The sequence below is a fragment of the Moschus berezovskii genome, chromosome X (genome assembly GCF_049115385.1).
Source record: "Moschus berezovskii isolate FMDL1 chromosome X, NW_MosBer_1.0, whole genome shotgun sequence".
Lineage (NCBI taxonomy): Eukaryota > Metazoa > Chordata > Mammalia > Artiodactyla > Moschidae > Moschus > Moschus berezovskii.
Genome location: NC_142488.1, coordinates 21,007,521 through 21,029,930, shown reverse-complemented (window position 1 = coordinate 21,029,930; position 22,410 = coordinate 21,007,521). Strand labels below are relative to the sequence as shown.

The following is a 22,410-nucleotide window of genomic DNA, read 5'->3' as shown; positions in this document are numbered from 1 at the left end:
CAAAGTTCAAAAAACTTGACAAAAAAACGAAGGCCAACCACCTGTAAACTAAGGCGGTCTGTAATGAATTCCTTGAAAGACTTTCTCTTTAATGATACAAGAGAAAGGAATATGGAAAGAATAAGAAATGAGGGAAAATTCCTCTTTGATCTTTACAAAGTATAGCTTAGATTTATAAAGATTTTAGTCCCTTGAACTCTGTTTTACTATCATCTGTAAGGTCATAGTGTAAATATCTCTGAGATAAAGCTGCAGTCCGCAAGGTACAATTTTGACTGTATCCTTTTCTCAGTAACTCATTTGTTAACTAATATTTGCTCATTTACTTTCTGTCTCTGTTTTTTTGCAAATCATTAAGGAAAGAAAGATTTAAAAGGGACAAAAATTAAGAACCTTTTCAAACTGTTCAAATATATTCAAATTCTATATAATAACCAATTAAAAATCTCTTTATATGCAAACCTAATATGCTGAAGAATACATGAGTCTGTGGAGTGCTATTTCAGTAGTGGAAATCAGTTCGATGCCCCTTATGCATTCCTCCATTTGGTCAGAGTCAACAGGCTCAGGAGGGGTGGAATACATCACCTCATTTAGTAGCTGAAGACTTCATCCTTTATAAACATACTCAAAGGTTTTAGACCTCTAAACTTCAACTCTCAATTTGTCTTCTAGGTTCTTTCCCTTCCACACCTTAACCTTTCTCTCTTCCCAACCAATCTCTCTTCTTTGACTTCTTCCTTCCTAGGTACAATCTGATCTTTCTGAACTTTAAAGTCCATTTTTCTGTGTGGTAGCAGTAGACTGATGTTTGTAAGGTCTGTTCAGGCTCTCTAGTCAAGGTAACTGATCAAGTTCCAAGTAGCACACTTTTAAAATATCTTTCACAGCATAAAGGATACTTGACAAATGTCTCCACAACCACAGGCAGATCTATGCTTAGAAACTTGAAACGCGGGATAAAACTGGTGATGCTCACTAAAAAAGAAAAATAAGAAATAATTAATATTATTTATACAGGTAAGCAACAGAATAATGAATTTTACTATGTGGGTAAAGACTGGACTAGCCTATTAAACTGATTTGAGAAAGCCCTACCCAAACATATGCAGACAGGCTTGATGGCCCAACTATAAAAGTAAATCAACAATTCTAGAACATCTAATAAAAAGAGTGGGATACAAAAATTCATGTCTCAATGTACATTTATATTGTGAGGTGAGACTAAAATAAAAACTGATTATATATCAACGATGACTACCAAATACAAAGAATGACTTTACACTAGAATTTATATCAAGAGTCCTTATCTTTTCAAAGAGGTATAACCTTAAAATCATGTTCACTCCAACTATTATGTGACTTAATCTTTTTTGGTCTCAGTGTTTTCTTCATTGCTAAAACAAGGATTAATACTAGGGGATTTTTAGATTCCCTTCACTTTGTCGATTCCATTACTCTGTTTTTGTTAAAACACTTAAAAACTCTGTTATAATAAAATAGAACTCATAGCACACATTTCTTGAAAATTACCTTGAAGAGGGTTATTTCTACATTTGTTCAGGATGTATATAATATCTGTACTCCAGAGACACCTAGTGTCAAAACAATAAATGAGAAGAATGACCCAAGTTGTATCTTAGGATATGACTACAGACCAATGAGAGAGCCTTTTAAAGAGAAACATAAAACCCACATGTCCATCAATTGATGAATAAATTCCAGAAAAAGTAATATATCCATACAATGGAATATTACTTCACCATAAAAAAGGAATGATGGTTCAACAGAAACTACAACATGGATGAACCTTGAAAACATTATGCTAAGTGGAAGAAGCCAATTACAAAATATTCTATTTATAGGAAATGTGTGGAAACAGGCAAATTTACAGAAACAGAAAGTAGATTAAGTGGTTGCCAAGGGATGGGGTGGGTGGGTGTTGAGAAGTAGATAGGTTCCTAATGGGTACAGCCTTTTATTGGAGTGATGAAAAAATACCGGAACTAGATTGTGGTGATAGTTCCACAACTCTGAATATATTAAAAACTACTGAATTGTATACTTTAAAAGGGTAAATTATATGATATGTGAATTATATTTCAGTAAAAGTTATTAAAAAGGGAACATATAAAAATCTTATACAACAAAATAAGTTAGACTGTATGATCTTGTTCAGTTCAGTTGCTCTGTCATCTCCGACTCTGCAACCCCATTGACTGCAGCATGCCAGGCCTCCCTGTCCATCACCAACTCCCGGAGTTCACTTAAACACATGTCCATCGAGTCGGTGATGCCATCCAGCCATCTCATCCTCTGTCGTCCCCTTCTCTTCCTGCCCCCAATCCCTCCCAGCATCAGGGTCTTTTCCAATGAGTCAACTCTTCGCATGAGGTGACCAAAGTATTGGAGTTTCAGCTTTAGCATCAGTCCTTCCAAAGAACACCCAGGACTGATCTCCTTTAGGATGGACTGGTTGGATCTCCTTGCAGTCCAAGGGACGCTCAAGAGTCTTCTCCAACACCACAGTTCAAAAGCATCAATTATTTGGTGCTCAGCTTTCTTTACGGTCCAACTCTCACATGCATACATGACCACGGGAAAAACCATAGCCTTGACTAGACGGACCTTTGTTGGCAAAGTGATGTCTCTGTTACGCTGTTTAGGCTTGTCATAGCTTTTCTTCCAAGGAGCAAGCGTCTTTTAATTTCATGGCTACAGTCACTATCTGCAGTGTTTTGGAGCCCAGAAAAATAAAGTCTATCACTGCTTCCATTGTTTCCCCATCTATTTGCCATGAAGTGATGGGACCAGATGCCATGATCTTCGTTTTTGGAATGTTGCATTTTAAGCCAGCTATTTCACTCTCCTCATTCATTTTCATCAAAAGACTCTTCAGTTCTTCTTCCCTTTCTGCCATAAGGGTGGTGTTATCTGCATATCTGAGGTTATTGATATTTCTCCCTGCAATCCTGATTCCAGCTTGTGCTTCATCCAGCCCAGCTTTCCACATGATGTACTCTGCATAGAAGTTAAACAAGCAGGATGACAATATACAGCCTTGACATACTCCCTTCCCAATTTGGAACCAGTCCATTTTTTCCATGCCCAGTTCTAACTGTTGCTTCTTGATCTGCATACACGTTTCTCAGGAGGCAGGTAAGGTGGTCTGGTATTACTATCTCTTGAAGAATTTTCCACAGTTTGTTGTGATCCACACAGTCAAAGGCTTTGGCGTAGTCAATGAAGCAGATGTTTTTCTGGAACTCTCTTGCTTTTTCTATTATCCAACAGATGTTGGCAATTTGATCTCTGGTTCCTCTGCCTTTTCTAAATCCAGCTTGAACATGAAGTTCTTGGTTCATGTACTGTTGAAGTCTGGCTTGGAGAATTTTGAGCATTACTTTGCTAGCATGTGAGATGAGTGCAAATGTGCAGTAGTTTGAATATCCTTTGGTTATTACCTTTCTTTGGGATTGGAATGAAAACTGACCTCTTCCAGTCCTGTTGCCATGGCTGAGTTTTCCAAACTTGCTGGTGTATTGAGTGCAGCACTTTCACAGCATCATCTTTTAGGATTTGAAATAGCTCAGCTGGAATTTCATCAGCACCACTTGACTTTGCACTCTAGGATGTCTGGCTCTAGATGAGTGATCACATCATTGTGGTTATCTGGGTCATTAGGATCATTTTTGCATAGTTCTTCTGTATGATCTTGAGCCATATGGAAAAGCTATATATTTAATCCAATCATGTTGCCACTGTTAAAACAATTACGCTGGTCTGATTCTGAAATTATATTCATATAAAATTCATGTGTTATTCACAAATTACTTTATCATCATTATCACTATGATTATTGGCATTCTCTGGCATATGATACTCTTGCTACTGATTTGGGAGCTTGGAGAAATTTAATAAATGCTCAGAGAACATCTGAGAGGTCATCTATGTGACTTGGACATAAACGGTAGTAAAGAAAAAATATGTCTTTCTCCATAAGTAGACATGGGGTTCAGCTCCATCTTGCTTTATAAATTCAGATAATTTTCCTACTGTTTAAATTTCATTTAATGCTTAAGAACAAGTTAACAAGATTTTAAAAAGTGATCAAACAAATGAAATTAATGCAAGGTCTCTACCAGTCTCTACCAGTGAGGATATAGGCCATCATAGCGATGTTCTGAGGGTCTACCACAATAAAACCCACCTGTGTAGTGAAGGTGCAGCGGATGTCCTACATATAACATATCAATTTGAGGTGGGTGTTTCACTTTTATTAAGCGCGTATGAGTTTCCAAAGAAGGTATTATACAGAAACTTGAACTTGAGCTTTTTTTACAGTCTTTATTAGTTCTACAAACTTGGGTGGCTTCAACTGCTTTCCGGGCAGGTAGACATGTATGCTAGGGACAGAACATCAATTAGTCAATACTAAAAATGATTCATTAACAAGCAAAACACTAAGTTAAATTCTTTCAATATCTTTCATGTCACCAAACATATTAGGAATGAAGTTCAATAAAGGAAATGCCAGTCATGTATATCTACTATAAATTAGATTCAATTATTCTACTCTGGCCAAATAAGATATTATTATAAACGTTTTAAAGATTCTCAGATGAAATGTGAAATGTAGAGATCTTAATAAAATGGTCTAAACTAAAAGGGCAATGTTTTCAAGGATTCCATTTTAGTTCTACATGATTATATCAGGCAATCAAGACTGTTTCAGGGACAACTTACCAAACGCTTATTAAAATTATTTCTATAGGAAAAGCAAACATCTGTAAGGCTGTGATTGTTACAGCATTCAGTCGAACCGTCTAGCCGTTTGTACGCTTAAAGAGAAATGGTTTATTAAAATCTGTTATTAAAAGAAGTACACAATACACAGAAGTACATTTGTAATAAGAATTTTGCTTCCAAGACAAAAAGAATTAAGTAAAACGCATATGAACTCAGAAACAACTGTGTAACTGACAGTTCACATTGTTGGCTACTTGCTGCACGGTTTGATTTTATATTACAAAAAGAGATATATCCAATTTGAATCAAGAAGCAGCAATGACCATAGCTTAACTGTCTTCACATAAACTTACCCACTCATAAAGCTGGAGTTCCAGGGTCTCAGTAGGTTTTGCAGTAACTCCAGCTGGTCAAGCACAAATACTTAATGAGCTACTTTTAGATGACCTAACACTGTTGATCCAGTATCAGAATTCCTGCACTGTGGTGTTAGCAGAGTGAGCAAGAGGATGCCTAAGAGACTCTCATCCTGAAGGACATCTCTATCGTATCAAACATCTATTCCACCTCCAGGCTTAATTACTGTTTTAATTTTCCCCACAGAACTGGGGCAGTCCAATTTGACCACATAGATGTGCACATATTTGCCTGCATACTAGTAACCCAGTTATTCTTGGAAGGCAATGGAAAAAGGGCAACTATTCCCATTAATCATTTATTTTTTCAAGTTCTTTGGTAGACTGCGTTACTGTATCTAGGGGAGAATAAGGAAGTTAAAACACTCAAACAGCTAGGACAGAATTTTTTTCCCTATCCATTTATTTTGGAATGTTTCCTGCACTCAGCACATCAAACTTGTAGAGCAAAACTGATGTGTGGCAAGGACCAATTAAGGGCTCCCCAGGTGGCTCAGTGGTAAAGAATCTGACTGCAATGCAGGAGATGTGGGTTTGATCCCTGGGTGGAGATAATCCCCTGGAGAAGAAAATGGCAACCCACTTCAGTATTCTTGCCTGGAGAATCCCATGGACAGAGAAGCCTGGTGGCCTACAGTCCATGGTGTCAAAAAGAGTCAGACATGACATAGCAACTAAACAACCACGAGGACCAATTAAACTTATAATTTTATATACATACTACCATACTCAGATATGCTGAAGAAGAGAGTAATGTTATCCCTGATTTCCAATACTACAAAAAGCTTTCCTATTAACAAGAGTGTCTTTAGGAGTATTAGCATGAAAATGGTTGTTGATATGCAATCTGACTTTAAAAGGATTTTTATTTCAGGCAAAGATTTTTTGTTTTTAAATTTTTCTTTTCTAGATTATTTGATTAGATTGGATCTTCTTAAACACGAATTGTTGCCAACACGAAGAGCAAAATATAGGTGAAGTAAACCAACAGATGCACCAATTTCTTCTCTGCAATGGCTGGCTGTGCGGGTGGTTTTGCTTTGTTTTCTTACCATAACTGATTGGGTATTTAAATTCTGGGTGATGACTAATATTTAAAATATGAAAGCAAACTATGAGCATCTAATGGCACAGTTCAGTTCAGTCACTCAGTCATGTCCAACTCTTTTCAACCCCATGAATCACAGCACGCCAGGCCTCCCTGTCCATCACCAACTCCAGGAGTTCACTCAAACTCATGTCCACAGAGTCGGTGATGCCATTCAGCCATCTCATTCTCTGTCGTCCCCATCTCCTCCTGCCCCCAATCCCTCCCAGCATCAGAGTCTTTTCCAGTGAGTCAACTCGTCGCATGAGGTGGCCAAAGTACACAAACTCATGCCTATAATCACTCATCAGCCTTAATGGTAAATTCTAAGGTAAAAAGGTGCTTAGAATTAAAAAAAGAAATCAATCCAAGCAAAAGTCCTCAGTATGCTCTCTAATCAGTTGCCAAGTCACACCAATATTTACCTCATCATTTTTCTCTTTTTCTATTCCCACTAAAAGGTAGACTTCAATTCTTTCTCACTTGACCCATTTGAAGAGAATCTTAACGCATCTATTTTACCACCTACCTCATATGTAAACTTGTCCTAGATACTGAATGCTTCAGATTAACCTTCCAATGTAAAACTCTGAGAATGTAGCTCTTCTATTTAATAATTTAAATTTTCAAAGATCCTGCATTGCTTCCAAATAAAGTCTAAACTTCATAGCCTAAAATAAAGATTTCTATTTTTTTAATCACCTTATCTCATACTCTCCTCTTGCTGAACCAAATCATTAGCAGTTCCCTGATCTATGGTGCCAAGATTCATTTGTAACAGTCTCTTGAAATTAAACTCACTGTTGAGGACCAGCTTAAGAGTTGCTGCTATGAACCCTGTCCTCATCTTTTCAGTCAAGACCAACTGCCAGCAACTCTCATAGCTCCCAATATCTCTCATCATTCCTTATATTTAACCTTGTACTGTAATGTGGACATGGTCTGTTTCTTCGATTAGACTGTAAGGTCTATGAAGGAAAGATTTCTCAGTTATTTTATGTAAGGTGGATAGCTCAATACGCATTGAATACATAGATGGTGTTCTATGCTACTTGCCTTTATATCAGTAATGATTTTTAAAAATTTACCTCTGATGCTTGATACTTAGCTTTTCATGGAGTGTCAGCAATAGAGAATTGAAAGTCAATAATTTGATATCACTGTTGATATGGCATGTCTAACAAAAAGCTTAAAGGGGCCAAGCAAGTATCAAATATATGAAGTGGATAGTATGTGGAAAAAATTGGAAATGGTGGGGACTGTGATGAATTAGAGAATACATACCCTGTTTTAAGGAGGGTAAGCAGCCAGGTCACTTGACTTGGAACTGAGGGTCAAGAGATAACCCATTTTATTTCAAGAGAAATACAAAGTCTGGACTCTCATGAGAAACTTTTTTCTTTTTTTGGCTGGGCTTCAAGGCATGCGGGATCTTAGTTCCCTGACCAGGGATTGAACCCATGCCCCCTGCAGTGGTAGTGTGGAGTCTTAACCACTGGACTGCCAGGAAAGTCAAATCATATACATTTGGCAAGGCTGGATTTGGCTTCTATGGTATCACTAATATGTGACCTCTGAGTTATGGCTTCTTCTTATGGTGATTAATCCAATCAAAACACAAATCAATGGCTGTGGCTGCCCTGACAAGATGAAGTACCTCCTGACATACGGAATTTTCCATTTAAAGAGTTTAATATTTTGTTATCATGTGAGAAGTAAACTGACATTTCTGTTTATCAATTTAAAAATTATATATATGTTTTAAAATATGGTTTATTTTACAATCTTTTCTACTGGGCACATTAAAGGACAAGTCACTTAATTTCTGTGACTCAATTCTTAACCTATAAGACAGGGATGCCAAAGGTAATTTTCATATTACTGTACTGCTATCAACATGAGGGGCCTCCCAGGTGGCTTAGTGGTAAAGAATCTGCTTGCTAAGCAGGAGACATGGGTTCGATCCCTGGGTTGGGAAGATCCCCTGGAGAAGGAAATGGCAACCCACTCCAGTATTCTTGTCTGGGAACTCCCATGGACAGAAGAGCCTGGCAGGTTATACTCCATGGGGTCTCAAAGAGTCAGACACAACTGAGCATGCACACACACATCAACATGCGAGACTGATCCAATTCTACATTGGAAGGCACATTCAAGACTGCAGTAGGGGGACTTCCTTGGTGGTCCAGTGGTTAAGATTCTGTGCTTCCATTGCAGGCAGCTCAGGTTCGATCCCTGATTGGGAAACTAAGATTCCATAAGCTGTGCAGCTAAAAAAAAAAAAAGAATGCAATGGGAAGTCCCAGAAGCTTTCTTGGCTTCAATTTAACTGTAGGAGATGAGAATTGTCCCTTAAATCTCCCCAGATCGGGAAATAACTAAGAAAATTAAGACCAGATTAGTTTCATAATTCCACTACAGGGAGAACTTGTATATTTTGAATGTACCCTAAGATACTTATAGATATAGTCTAGTCTTCAAAGGATGGTCTAAACCAGAGGTTATTTTGGAATAAGGTTGGAAGGAAGAAATTTTCCAGTCTATAGTTCAGTCTTCACTACTTTCTATATTACTAAAATGAACTGAAAAATTTTCTTACCCTAGTTTAACAAATATTTAACTGTAACTAGCCTGGTGGCTCAGAGGTTAAAGCGTCTGCCTGCAATGCGGGAGACCTGGGTTCGATCCCTGGGTTGGGAAGATCCCCTGGAGAAGGAAATGGCAATCCACTCTAGTATTCTTGCCTAGAGAATCCCATGGACGGAGGAGCCTGGTGGGCTACAGTCCACGGGGTCGCAAAGAGTCGGACACGACTGAGCAACTTCACTTCACTCACTCAGAGTTCCAATATAGACAGGCAAACCTATTTATTCTTAGTTTTATAGTAGAATTTATACCAGCACCACCTAGTAAAAAACAGTTTAAAAAATTATAAACACACACACTTACTCTCTCTCTCTTTTCAGTGGATAAGAGCAAAGAAACCTTGACCCTACCTTGATACTCACAGTGGGAGAACATACACTTTTTCTCTGAACATGAGTGATTTGGGCATAAAAACAATCTGGGTACTCAAACTGTATGGAAAAGATTTCCAGGGTTTTCCCTACATCATCTTAAACCAGGTCAGGAATGGTCTTTTCTCACTTCAGTTAAAGATGCATAATACAGGACAATACTCCCTTTGCCAAGCAGTTATAGGCATATACCCTCACCTCCTCTGAACATGAATATAGGTTACTGAAAGAGGCTTCAGGAGTCTGGGCTCATAGATTAATTTTAGGTAGTAGTTGCCTTTAGTATTCAATCTCATGCTTTTTAAAAATGCAGCTCAAATGCTGGACTTAGTAGCCTTTCTTACTCAAAACAATACTTACAAAAAAGAAAAAAGGAACTTAGCTTTAGGCATATATGAAGAGTGTCCCCTCAAACTAAAGAAAGAGAATGCAAGCTATTTGTTAGAAAATAGTCCAAAGGGACTTCCCTGGTGGTCCAGTGGTTAAGACTCTGTACTTCTGCTGCAGAGGGTGCGGGTATGATTCCTGCTTGGGGAACTAACATGCCATGCAGTGAGGCCAAAAATATGTCCCCCAAAAGAACCAAACTAGTTCTTGTCTGTAACTTTTAGTTCCATTCAAATGGAACTAATGGCATATGGATACATGGCAATCCTAAATTAAGCAGAGGTTTGAATATGTATAGGGGAAAAGTTTGTTCTGTTCTGGCTCAGAATGAAAGAAGAGATCTATTCTAGGTACAAAGGTCTCCAAACCCTCACCCAGTGTCCTTTCTGGGGCTTCCTGGAAAGGCCATTAAATCTCCAAGGAGTGTATGGGACAAGCTCATTAGGCTTACTCCATGAACCAAGGGCAGACGTAGAATAAAACCAGCCTTGGCTCTGTTGATGCCGCTCCTAGGTTAGTAGGTTAATGTTTAAAAATAAAAAAGGAAAGGATCGACAGAAGAAAAACAGAAGGTCCCAACAATTTCATAAAAGGAATGACCATTTCATGTAGATTAACCACATTTTAAAAAATTTGCCAGAAATCCACATGTTAACATTTAAAGGAGAACATTTAGTATGCTTAATATCTTAGGGAACAGCTTTAAAAATCTAATAATACACCTAGGAAAGTCAGGGTATGAAACAAGGCCAGAAATGATTGGCTGGGACAGCTTATGGGCACTTTCAGCATCAGATATTTTCAAAGTGGTTTTACTGTTTTGAAGTGGTATAAATTCTTAAAATTTTAATTGTGCATACCTAATTTTATTCTAAATTGAGTATCAATTACTTTTGGATTATAGGTTACCTTATATTGCTATATTTATGCTCTCAATTATAATGTACGGTAACAAATGTACCTAGATACATGTAAAACAATATCAATCAGTAGCTTTCTTAAATGTCCATAGCTCCAGTGGTCAAGCCTGTCATTTAAATTAATCTAGTATATTAAGTTATATTTACAGTCATTAAGATTTCTACAATCTGGGTAAGTATAGGCACTCCATTAAAAAATGATTAACAGTCACAATATAAAATCAAGTATCCTAATCCAGTCACTTCTAAGGAGATGAAATATTAACTGAAGAACTATTATTTTGGGATTGATATTTTTTTATTAATGTGGGAGTATGGTAAGTAATACCTGCTTTGGGTTTTTAAGTAAATACCTCCAAAATGTAGCATAGGATCCATAATAGTGAAATACTCAAAAAGTTAATAAGGACAGAATTCTGGAGTATTTCAAGAAAAATTTCACTTCCATTCTGTCTGCCAGGAAAAAGACTAACTATAAACAATGAAACACAGATATCCTAAATAAAACGATTCTTTTGGAGAGAAATTTTATTTGATAACAATGTCATTTTGGCTTCGGTAATTCAATACTGCTGCTGCTGCTGCTGTTAAGTCGCTTCAGTCCTGTCCAACTTTGTGCAACCCCATAGACGGCAGCCCACCAGGCTCCGCCACCCCTGGGATTCTCAGGCAAGAACACTGGAGTGGGTTGCCAATTCCTTCTCCAATGCATAAAAGTGAAAAGTGAAAATGAAGTCGCTCAGTCGTGTCCGACTCTTAGCGACCCCATGGACTGCAGCCCACCAGGCTCCTCCGTCCATGGGATTTTCCAGGAAAGAGTACTGGAGTGGGGTGCCATTGCCTTCTCCGAATTCAATACTAGTTATACCAAATTTAGACAAACTTGAGGAAAATCATAAAAGACTTAAGTATGAAATAATGGATTCTTCTCTTATAGAAGAAGATACTGTGGATTACATACCCATTTGAAAAGATGCAATACATGGAAAAACATGAGATGCAATTTGAAGTACTGAGTGCTACCTAGATATTTTTGCCCTTGTCAAAAATGGATGCTGCATCTAATCAAGACTCTAGACCTAACTACCACCTATAGGAAATGTGGGGGATACTTGAACATGTTAATGATAAATTTGACAAAACAAATGACTCAGTTTCTTTAACAAATGATTTTTTTTAAAAAGTGTCAGAGGGAATTATTACAACTTAAACACATACCATCCAACTGAAAACAACTGTAAGAAAGAAAAAAAAAACAGGGAAGAGTGAATACCAATTAGATATTAGAAATTATTGTTAATTTTGTTAGGTGTGATAATAGTACTGTGGTCATCTCTAAAAGGTCATCATCTATTAAAGATATGCTGAGGTTTATGAATGAAATCACAGGATACCTGGAATGTGCTTTCAAATATTTCCTTTAAAGGTGGACAGGCTGGATGGAAAAAACTGGCAAAGTGTTGATAATTGCTGAAGCTGGGAGAAGGATGCACGAGGTTTCATTTATATTACTCTGCCTCTTTCTTTTTGGCCGCACTGCATGACATGCAGGATCTTAGTTTCCCCAACAGGGATTGAACCCACATCCTCGGCAGTGAAAGCATGGAGTCCTAACCACTGGATCTCCAGGGAATTCCCTATACTACTTTCTTGACATTTATTTATGTGTGAAAAGTTTTTGCAATAAAAAGAGCTCTTAAAAATGGGTTAGAGGGACTTCCTTGGTGTTTCAATGGCTAAGACTCCAAGCTCCCAATGAAGGGATCCCGAGTTCAGTCTCTGGTGGGGAAACTAGATCCCACATGCTGCAACTGAGTTTGCACGCAGCAACTAAAGATATTGTGTGTCACTACTAAGACCCAGTGCGCCAAACAAATAAAAATTAATCTTAAATAATAGGTTATACATGGAAGATTACATATGAAAAAAATTTAAACCAGTTCTTTCTACTTTGCCACTTTGCACATGGTACTTTAATAAAATTATTTTAAATAATTAATCATATTTCTTAACCCCAGTAGATGTGTAAAAGTACTCAGGCATTTCTTGATTTAAAAATGTAGTCTATGAGTATAATTTGCACTTTCCAACACTTTCAATAATTTGGGTCCCCAGGGTTTTGTATTAAGAGTTGGGAGACTGATTTTCCAGAGATGGAAGAGCTAAAAATACATTTGGCAGCTTCTGAAGGTAATCTTGCTTCACCCTGTTGCCTACTAGACAGAACAACAGATCTGACTTCAGGAAGTATTTTTGGACATCAAGATGATTTTCTCTGGACACCTGCCACATGAAAAAAACCTATGCTAAATAGCTTTGGACATGTCACCATCCACATAGCACAAGGGTATTTAATTACTGGAATTTAGTTAATTGGTTATGTTGGAGCTTGAATGTTGAGTAAACACAAGTGTAATCTAAATGCTGAAAGAATTAGATCCTAGAGTTCTGAAAATCAAACATGAAATTCCTTAGAAGTGCAACAACAAAATATAGTAGACAAAACATACATATTATTATCTAACTTACCAAGAAGGATGTTTACTTGTTTAGGCCTATTATTACTTTACTGATTTTTTCAAGGAAGTTAGAACAAAATAAATCTATACACATAGTCTAAGAATTAACGAATGGCAAGGACTGCTGCTTGCGGTCCTAAATTATATCACACAGAGAAAATATACATACCTCTAACTGGGAAGCTTAACTGCTGCAAAGTTGATGCACTTATACAGTAACCAATTTGGGGCTCATAGGTGATGGTATCCAGACATTCATTCCAGTCTTGTACATTGGTAACAGGACAATCCTGTAGATGGGTGACAAGGTCTCCCACAAAAAGGCCTCTGGGTCCAACTGCAGGTGAGTCCTTGGTAAGAGGGCAGAACCAAATCAGAAAATGTGAGAAGACAAGCTGTGATTAATCTGAGCAAATAATAAAGACACTAAATTAAGTAGAAGGTTTTGAATAATGCAAAAATAATCCAGCTTTGAATCCATGATGTATAGTCCTAGACAAATAACAAAATATAAACCCAACAATTATACTTTTCATACTTCACTAAGATTTTGAAATTTTTGTAACTGAAAAAACAAACAAACCTCACTCACCAACAGTTAAGATTAAAATGACAACTTTTCCCAAGCTGCTAATTAAAATTTTTTGTGAAAGTGGTTACCAGAATGCCTTCATTTTCCTCTATCACCAAGGGAGAAAATGATAAAGACAAGTCCTTATCTAAACACAGTCCCAAATATGCAGACAATACTGTCAGCACAGTGAGTGTATCAGTATGTGAGTCAATTGCTCACAAAGGTAATTTTTCTCTTCCCAAAGTGTGAAGAGAAGACTTGATACCATCATGCTAGTCTAAGGGAGTGAAAGACAGAGTCGAAGACATTAATAACTTAAAACTCCCATGAAATGTTCTGGCTGGCTAGCTTAGGTTTCATCTTTCTTACTTCTTAGGAGTAAAGACATTTGACTCAAAAGCACAATGATAAAACAAACAGTAAAGGTAAATGATGCATTTTATAAAAAAATTACAGGTAGAAAATCTTGATATCATTCTTGTAACTCAGAACAGAAACAATTTTCAGTATTTTAAAAGAGCCAGTGTGTTTCACAAAACTATTTCTTCCATTTGAAAGGATTACAGTACTTTCTTTAGGAAAAACTGAACATTCTGTACATGAGAGGAATTTGAATAAAAGTTCCTGACATAAAATGCTCAGTGTTACTTCACAAAATCTGGCGGAATACCCTAGACAATCTTATCATTTACCTCAGCAACTTCAGTGATAAGCACCCCAACTCCAGTGTAGTAAAACGGCAAGAGAATTACAGGAAGGAGAATAAGAGCTAAAATACCAACGAGGGCAAGGATGAAATTATGCCAGATACCTGAAAAGAGGGAACAAAAAGAGTAAGTTCAACCAGGGGCAGGGCAGCTGGATTTCATTACACCTAAGCATTCTGATACATTAGGAAAGTCACCAGAAGAAGCTGTGAGGCAGATAGAGCAATTTATTAGTACAGAAGACATGTTCACTTATAATACTGAAATCTAAAATGACTATGTTAATACAACACTAGGAAGACCACATGCTAATATGATTTAACACTGTTAGAGTCTACATTCTCTCTCAATATATATACAATTATTATATATGTAAAGGGGTGTGTATGTGTATGTAGTGAATAGAGTATCTTCTACTTACCATAGCTTTATTTCAGAAAATGTTATGTATTCATTTAAACATACTTGTGATCTTTGAAAGGAACTTCAGAGCCATCAAATAAAAGTTATGATGCAGTAAAAAAAAACATTCTTGCTGAACTGGGGTATGTATCTTACATCAAGACTATAAATTATCTCTACCATCTCTATAGAGATAGGTGAATTGTGCTGGAGTCTGCTCCTGCCAGCTTGCCACAGCTGACTGGGCCTCTTTAACCAATTCCTCCACCAGGAACCTCAAGTTGGTGCCTTCAAGCTGGCCATGGTGGGAGTAGTTATGCCACAGACAGGAGCAAATGCTGGTTTATCAGAGCTCTCCACCCTTTCCTCCAGGGCTATAACTAAACATTCACTAGCATACCACCAGGTAACAGCCCCTCCCATACCAACCCTTCCTCTCTAGTACAGTTTTTCTTATGGGGCAGGGTGGAGGGGATACTAGCTCTCTGGGCAGTGTGATTCTTAGGTGTGCAGGTCTTGCTCCTTACAATACAGGATATATATCATATATATGTCACCGAGACAACCAACCAATGTCCCCCACCCCACACATTCCAAACATCCCTAGGAGGCTGACAGCACCAGTGTCCTGTAATGATAGAAATGTAACTTAAAGACATCGCCCAGATCAAAGGGGACTGTGGCCATATGACTGTACTTCAGCAAAGGGATGTGAGCAGAGGTGATGGGGACTATCTTACCGGCTGGAATGTAGCTATAATGGAGCTAAACTTGAGTCTACGATATAGAAGCTGCATGCTGGAAATCGTAAAGCTAAGACAAAAGGCGCTTCAGTCCTCCAGATCATAGAATTACCATTATCAGCATTGCCGCTGCTGCTGCTAAGTTGCTTCAGTCGTGTCCAACTCTTCGCAACCCCATGGACTGGAGCCTACCAGGCTCCTTCGTCCATGGGATTTTCCAGGCAAGAGTACTGGAGTGGGTTGCCATTGCCTTCTCTGTATCAGCATTGAACTACTTACATTTCTAATGTTTTATGAGTGTTTAAGTCACTGTTATTTTTAGGTATTACAGCAGCCAGATTTCTAGCTAATAATATATATTTCATGTACCATGACATTGCAAGATGTTCCTCTAGTCCAAGACATAATTGGGTAAACAATCCTTTCTGTTTTATACACAGAAAGATCTTTTAAAAACACCAATGGTATCAAGCTATGTATCTGAAACTGTATTTTGCTTTTTCATTTATATACTTTAAAATTTTCCCTTATCTGCACATTCATATCTAACCTATTCCTTATATCCACTACAGAGTAATCTATTTTTTAAAAAAAACATATTGACTTATTAATAAGGTTTCCTACTAATGATCACTTAGGCTGTCTTAACATTTTCATACAGTGTTGTAACAACTTTGCTCATGATGTTATGCATCTGATAAAGATCACATCTCTTAAGGTATGGACAATTATACAAAAATGGAATTGTTGGGTCAAAAATATATGCATTAAAGTTAACTTTCAAGTCTGAATTATATTCTTTTTTTTTTTTTAAATAGATGGCCACACTTCACAGTTCCTGGTCGGTCGTGGGGAGCGAGGCTGCAGAGACCAACAGTCCAGTAAATGGTTTCTCTTAAGGTTTCAGCAATGGCGATGGTTTCTGAGGCGGCGCGCGCAGCTCGGTGAGGAGCAGCGGCTTGCGCTCCCCCGCCCTCGGTGTCACACTCCCAGGCCCGACTCGGGTCGGGCCCCGATCGGTCGCTGGTGGCCGAGCACCTGCATTATATTCTTATACTTGTCACGTTTCCCCACCCTCTAAACAACACTGGGTGCTATCATAATTTTAGACTGTCATCTGCCAGGTGAAAAGTAAAATCTTTGTCTTGATTTCTATTTCTTTAAATATGAATTAGTTTGTACATTTTTCATGGTTATTAAATGGTTGTATTATTGTCTGAGAGTTGCTTACTTTTTTTTTTTCTCTCAGCTTTTTAAAAAAATTTATTTATTTTAATGGGAGGCTAATTGCTTTACAAAATTGTATTGGTTTTGCCATATAATGACATGAATCCGCCCCGGGTATACATGTGTTCCCCATCTTGAACCCCGCTCCCACCTCCCTCCCATATTGTCAGTTTGCATTTTTTGAATTTTTTAAAAAAGTAATTTATATGTATTATTATTTGTAATACATACATTGAGGAATTTCATCTTCTATATGAGGTATTTTGATCATTTCCTCCAGTTTGTTTGGCTAGGTTTATAGTTTTGCCTATGCATATATTTTAAATTTTGGTGTGGTCAAATGGCTCCTTTGTATTAAGTTTTTCCCAGTTCAAGATTGTAGAAGATCTGTGTTTTCTTGTATTGCTTTCATAGCATCATTTAAAAAACAAAATTAAGACAAAAACAAAACAAAACAAAACAACAACCCTCTGGTTCTTTGACCCACTGGAATTTACTCTAGTGAAACTAATTTAGGAATACAGCTATTTCACCCCTCCCACCACCCCACACCCTGTTGATAGTCCCACAACAATTTCACAAAATCCATCCCCACTGATTAGATTTGCCACCACTACCATGTGCTATATTCAGCTTTCTCCTCAACTACTCACGATGGTACAGTCCAACAGAACTGCCTAAATGTTATACCCTACCTCTTCTTTATTAGGATGACCCCACCATAATAATCCTGGCTCTTCTCATCCAAGCAACACTCAGAGGGGCACAGAGCAGCACTGATTCTTTGACCCTCTGGGGAGCCTCCTATCTCTTATCAGGGATGCAGCTGGTACCAGACCACCCTGCTAGGTTTCAGATTTGCCAATGATGGCTAAGTTGCAATGTGGGTGCCTTTATTTCCTTTATTTAAACAACCTCTTGTTCATTAATGATTTGCTTTTCAGTTTACCAAATGAATTTTCATTACCGTTTTTACTTTCTCTGGGGCAGGTTTCTCAACAGTGGCACTACTGGCACTTTGGGCCAGATAATTCTTTGCTGCGGGGGACTGGTGTGTGCATTGTAAAATGTTTAGCGGCAACCCTGGCCTCTACCCACCCACCAGGTGCCACGAACACTCTCCCCATTTTCTCTATTCTCTAGCTACAATATTTATAAAGACAAGTTTTTTCTTTAGAACAGGTATTTTATTTTTTGCTTTGTCTATTATAAAGGATTTACATACCAAATGGTAAAAGTCAACACATACACAATATATTCCACAGCTGAGCACCACTCCCTAACTGAACAGGCAAAGAAAGGACTAAACAACAGCACCTGGCAGTATTTGGGGTTGTGGGGGGGAGTAAAAAGACTAAAACAGGTTTAAACTGACTACAACTTATCTAATATTCAAAACTACTAATTCAATGCAGTTAAAACACTGTTATGTAAAATGCATTAATGTCAAAGAATACAATCAAAATTAAGATAGCAAACAAAACCTAAGTTTTTTTAAACTGTAAAATGTTATATATACATGTAACTGTTCACTCTTTTAAAGAAAATCTGCAAGTAAAGTTATCTACTTCCAGAAAAACCATACACAGAATTACTAAGCATATTTTTTTCTTTTTTAGTACTAAACATAATCTTAAAAAGTATAAACATGAACATCTAGAAAATACAGAACTTCAAAAATTTAAACAATAGGCAAAACTTCATTTTTAAAGGAATGTGAGAAGTCCCATTTTAATCACAGTTGGATGAAGAACAGTCTTTTTTTTAAAGAACAGTCTGTTGATGTGAGATTCATGAGCAAACATTACAAAATCATATTTTTCAAATGGTATTACAGAACAAGACAAAACTTCTTAACAATGTTATATGAAGAATTACTTTTTTTGTCTTTTTTGTCTTTTTTGTCTTTTTTTGTCTTTTTTGTCTTTTTTTGTCTTTTTTGTCTTTTTTTTGGTCTTTCTTTGTCTTTTTTTTTAACCTTTTAACTTTATTTTTACTAAATCTATCAAAACTTAACCCTTGGAGTCAGTCACAAAATTCTTTTCTAGAAACAGTATATGAAAGAGAGGCATATTCATTTTCAATTACACAACTGGAAGATGCTTTCTGAGCCTAAGAAGAGTCTTCTCTTCTTTTTACTGGCTCTTTTTATTCTTAATATGTGTTAAGATATGAGATTTCAGGTTAGTTGACTGAGCAAACCTTCTATTACAACAATCGAAAGGGCACACGTAGGGCTTATCCCCGGTATGGATTCGCACGTGGGTACGCAGGTTGAAATCTAGGGAAAAGCGTTTTCCGCAGCCTTCAAAGGTGCACTGAAACGGCTTCTCTCCGGTATGCACCAGTTGATGCCGTCTCAGTTTTGAGCCCTCAACAAAAGCTTTGCCACATTCTGCACAGATGTGAACTCTGGGGCCATGGGTGTGCATATGTTTTCTCAAAGCAGCATTATCCCTGAACATCTTCAAGCAGCCTGTGTGAGGGCAAGCTACTGTTCTCGGCACATCATCTTTGGGTTTTTTAGGTTTCATTTTAGTAAATTCGGCCAGTTGTTTGGGATCTGAGAGATCAATGCCAGGAATTCCCTCAGGAGGCAGTTTCTTACCCGTCAAGTACTCTGAATAATCAGGAACTGAGTTCTCAGTCTGTCCAGTCTCAGGGTCATTCTTATTGATTGAGGACCACATGGTGACAGAGAACTGACCCTCTAGGGTTTGGATCTGCACCTGCTTCTGCTCCCACTTCTTGTGGCCTGCCTCAGAGCTGCTTTCCGCCGTCGCCTCACCGCCCAGGGAACCCGTCTTACCGTCGAGTTTCTTGCCGTGGCCGCTGGGCTTCCTGGTGCGGTTGCAGGCTGAGGAAGATGTGGAGTCTGACAGAGGAGCCAAGGTCTGCTCAAAATAGTTGTCGTCGAGGCCTGGGATGACAATCTGGTCACTGGCCTGAAGGCTTTCAGGCTCGCAGGTCACCACCTCCTCCTGTGTCTGCACCATGATCATTTCTTGGCCGTGGTCCCCTTGGGCTGGGTTGCTTGTAAAAAGAGGCTGCAGCGCAATCAGAGGTGGATAGCAGTGGCCACCGTGGAACCAATTGCCGGTGACATCCTCACATTCCTTGATTGCCTCCATCCCGAAGGTCTCCACAGAGGCGGTCTCTTCAATGGCGGTCTCCTCAGTGGCGATCTCCTCAGTGGCGGGCTCTACTTGTACCTGCTGCAGCCCCACAATCTCTGGATACAACTCCAGGTTGTCTGTGGTGTAGAATGGCTCGTCAGTGTCCATGGCTGAAGGCTCTTCAGAGGCTACTTATCAGCGGATGGGTGACCAAAATGCCGCGGAAAAAAAAAGCTGAAAGGAGAAAACCGCGTGCTTTGCAAGAAGGTGTGCGCAGTTGCAGAGCACGATGCGGAAGAGGCGCAAGAGCTCCTGGGTGGGCAGCACGCATGCGCTTTGGGGAACCTTGCACATGCGCTTCTAAGCTGAGGCGCCCCACAGTTGTACGTGCCCACAGTCCAGTACGTGCCCACAGTTGTACGCTTACACATGCGCCATCCCTCCCGCCCCCAATACCCGCGCTGCTTAGCATCCTAAGCTAGTGTTTCTTTTGAATATAGCAACCAGGCTCTGCATAATTTTTTCAGTTTCATTTTCACTGATTTTAATTGTCCCTCCGCTTCTACCCCACCACCTGTATGAGTATGGTGGGGTGGGGTGGGGCGGCGGCAGAGAAGACCTATCCTTTTCTAATATTTATGCTTTTTTTTATTTAATTGCACTGACCCACATTTATAGACCATTTAACAATATCAGTGATAGTGGGAATGCCTGTCTTTTCCTTTAATACTAGGTGCTGGTCCATCATTTGCATTACCATTTGAACCACATCCATCCCTCAACCCCTGGTTTTTATCTTCCACAAAACTGGTCCCTGGTTCCCAAAAGGTTAGGAACCAGTGCTTTAATAGAAATGCTTCTAAGTTTTATACCATTAGTAAATAGCCAACTATTTCCATTTTTACTAAAGATTTTTGTTTTTTAAGCATTAATGGATGTTGAATTTTATTAAATACCCATTTCAATATCTGCTGAGGTGGTATTTTTCCCTTAAGGGTAATCAGTGTTTACCACATTCACATATAACATTTCCTAAAAAACAAAGATGTTAAGCTATCTTTGTGTTGTTTAGATATACCAACTGTCTATAGAATTTTTGTGTGTGCTTTATAGGATACAGCAGTGTTAGTACCCCGACTTTAAAAAAATTCTTGGTTTCCTTCTATATGTAATCTGGAAAGTTTATGCTAAATTGGAATTGAAAAGAAAAATCTTTTCTTCAAGATTTGAAATAATTCTACATATTGAACTTTCAGGACCATTTTTCAACTTCTTTAATTTCTTCTATGGTAATCATCCTATTTATAATTTTTTTTTTCTATCTCAGCTGGGGTTAATTTGGGCTATTTAAAAAATAATTATCCAGGTTTGTGAAAATTTTTTGCAGAGATGAACAAAGAACACTTTTATAATTGTTTAAAATTTCTCTGTATCAGTTATCATTCCCCAATCTGACTGCTAATTCTATGTTTTCTCCATTGATTAATCTTTTTTTGTTCTTCTAAGAACTCTTGAATTTAAAAGTTTTTTTTCTAATTTATTACACTTTTTGTGTATTTTCATACTGATTATGGGGCTTCCCTTAGTGGCTCAGATGGTAAAGAATCAGCCTGCAATGCAGGAGACAGGGGTTTGATCCCTGGATTGGGAAGATCTCCAGGAGAAGGGAATGGCTACCCACTGCAGTATTCTTAGCAGACAAAGGTCCGTCTGGTCAAAGCTATGGTTTTTCCAGTAGTCATGTATGGATGTGAGAGGTGGACTATAAAGAAAGTTGAGTGCCAAAAAACTGTTGCTTTTGAACTGTGGTGTTGGAGAAGACTCTTGAGAATCCCTTGGTCCCATCACTTCATGGCAAATAGATGGGGAAACAATTCAAACAGTGACAGACTTTATTTTCCTGGGCTCCAAAATCACTGCAGATGGTAACTGCAGCCATGAAATTAAAAGACGCTTACTCCTTGGATTGCAAGGAGATTAAACCAGTTCACCCTAAAGAAAATCAGTCCTGAATATTCATTGGAAGGACTAATGCTGAAGCTGAAACTCCAATACTTTGGCCACCTTATGCGAAGAACCGACTCGTTGGAAAAGACCCTGATACTGGGAAAGACTGAAGGCAGGAGGAGAAGGGGACGACAGAGGATGAGATGGTTGGATGGCATCACTGACTTGATGGACATAGTTTGAGCAGGCTCTGGGAGTTGGTGATGGGCAGAAAAGCCTGGCGTGCTGCAGTCCATGGGGTCGCAAAGAATCGGACACAATTGAGTGACTGAACTGATGCAGTATTCTTGCCTGGAGAATTCCACGGACAGAGGAGCCTGGCAGGCTACAGTTCATTGGGTTGCAGAGTTGGACACGACTGACCAACTGTATCTATCTATACTCATTACATCAATTCTTACCTATTTCGTAGTTTTTTTCTCATTTCTTTAGTTGACTGCTTAACTGATTTACTTTCACTTCTTATTTCATAATAATTGCCTAAGGTAGTAACTTTTCATTTTAGCAAAACTTTACACATTACTTCATTACCATTTAAA

General features: G+C 38.3%; 1 protein-coding gene across 5 annotated transcripts in view; it reads right to left on the bottom strand.

The window, feature by feature from the left end:
* LOC129564191 (membrane-bound transcription factor site-2 protease) overlaps positions 1 to 22,410 on the bottom strand; it is a 55,357-nt gene that overhangs the window by 13,696 nt on the left and 19,251 nt on the right. For 3 of the 5 annotated variants that reach the window (XR_008687450.2, XR_016036953.1, XM_055437905.2), the window contains exons 6-10: positions 14,362 to 14,480; positions 13,265 to 13,445; positions 4,747 to 4,841; positions 4,211 to 4,406; positions 903 to 978 (exon numbers count right to left, since the gene is read on the bottom strand). Coding sequence is in view for 3 of the 5 variants with exons in the window: in XM_055437905.2 (XP_055293880.2) it covers positions 903 to 978; positions 4,211 to 4,406; positions 4,747 to 4,841; positions 13,265 to 13,445; positions 14,362 to 14,480 (667 nt within the window). In the remaining 2 variants the exon portion in view is untranslated. Of the gene's footprint in view, positions 1 to 902; positions 979 to 4,210; positions 4,407 to 4,746; positions 4,842 to 13,264; positions 13,446 to 14,361; positions 14,481 to 17,320; positions 20,099 to 22,410 lie in introns of those variants that run through there. The other 2 variants (XM_055437904.2, XM_088834122.1) reach the window with 2 other exon arrangements.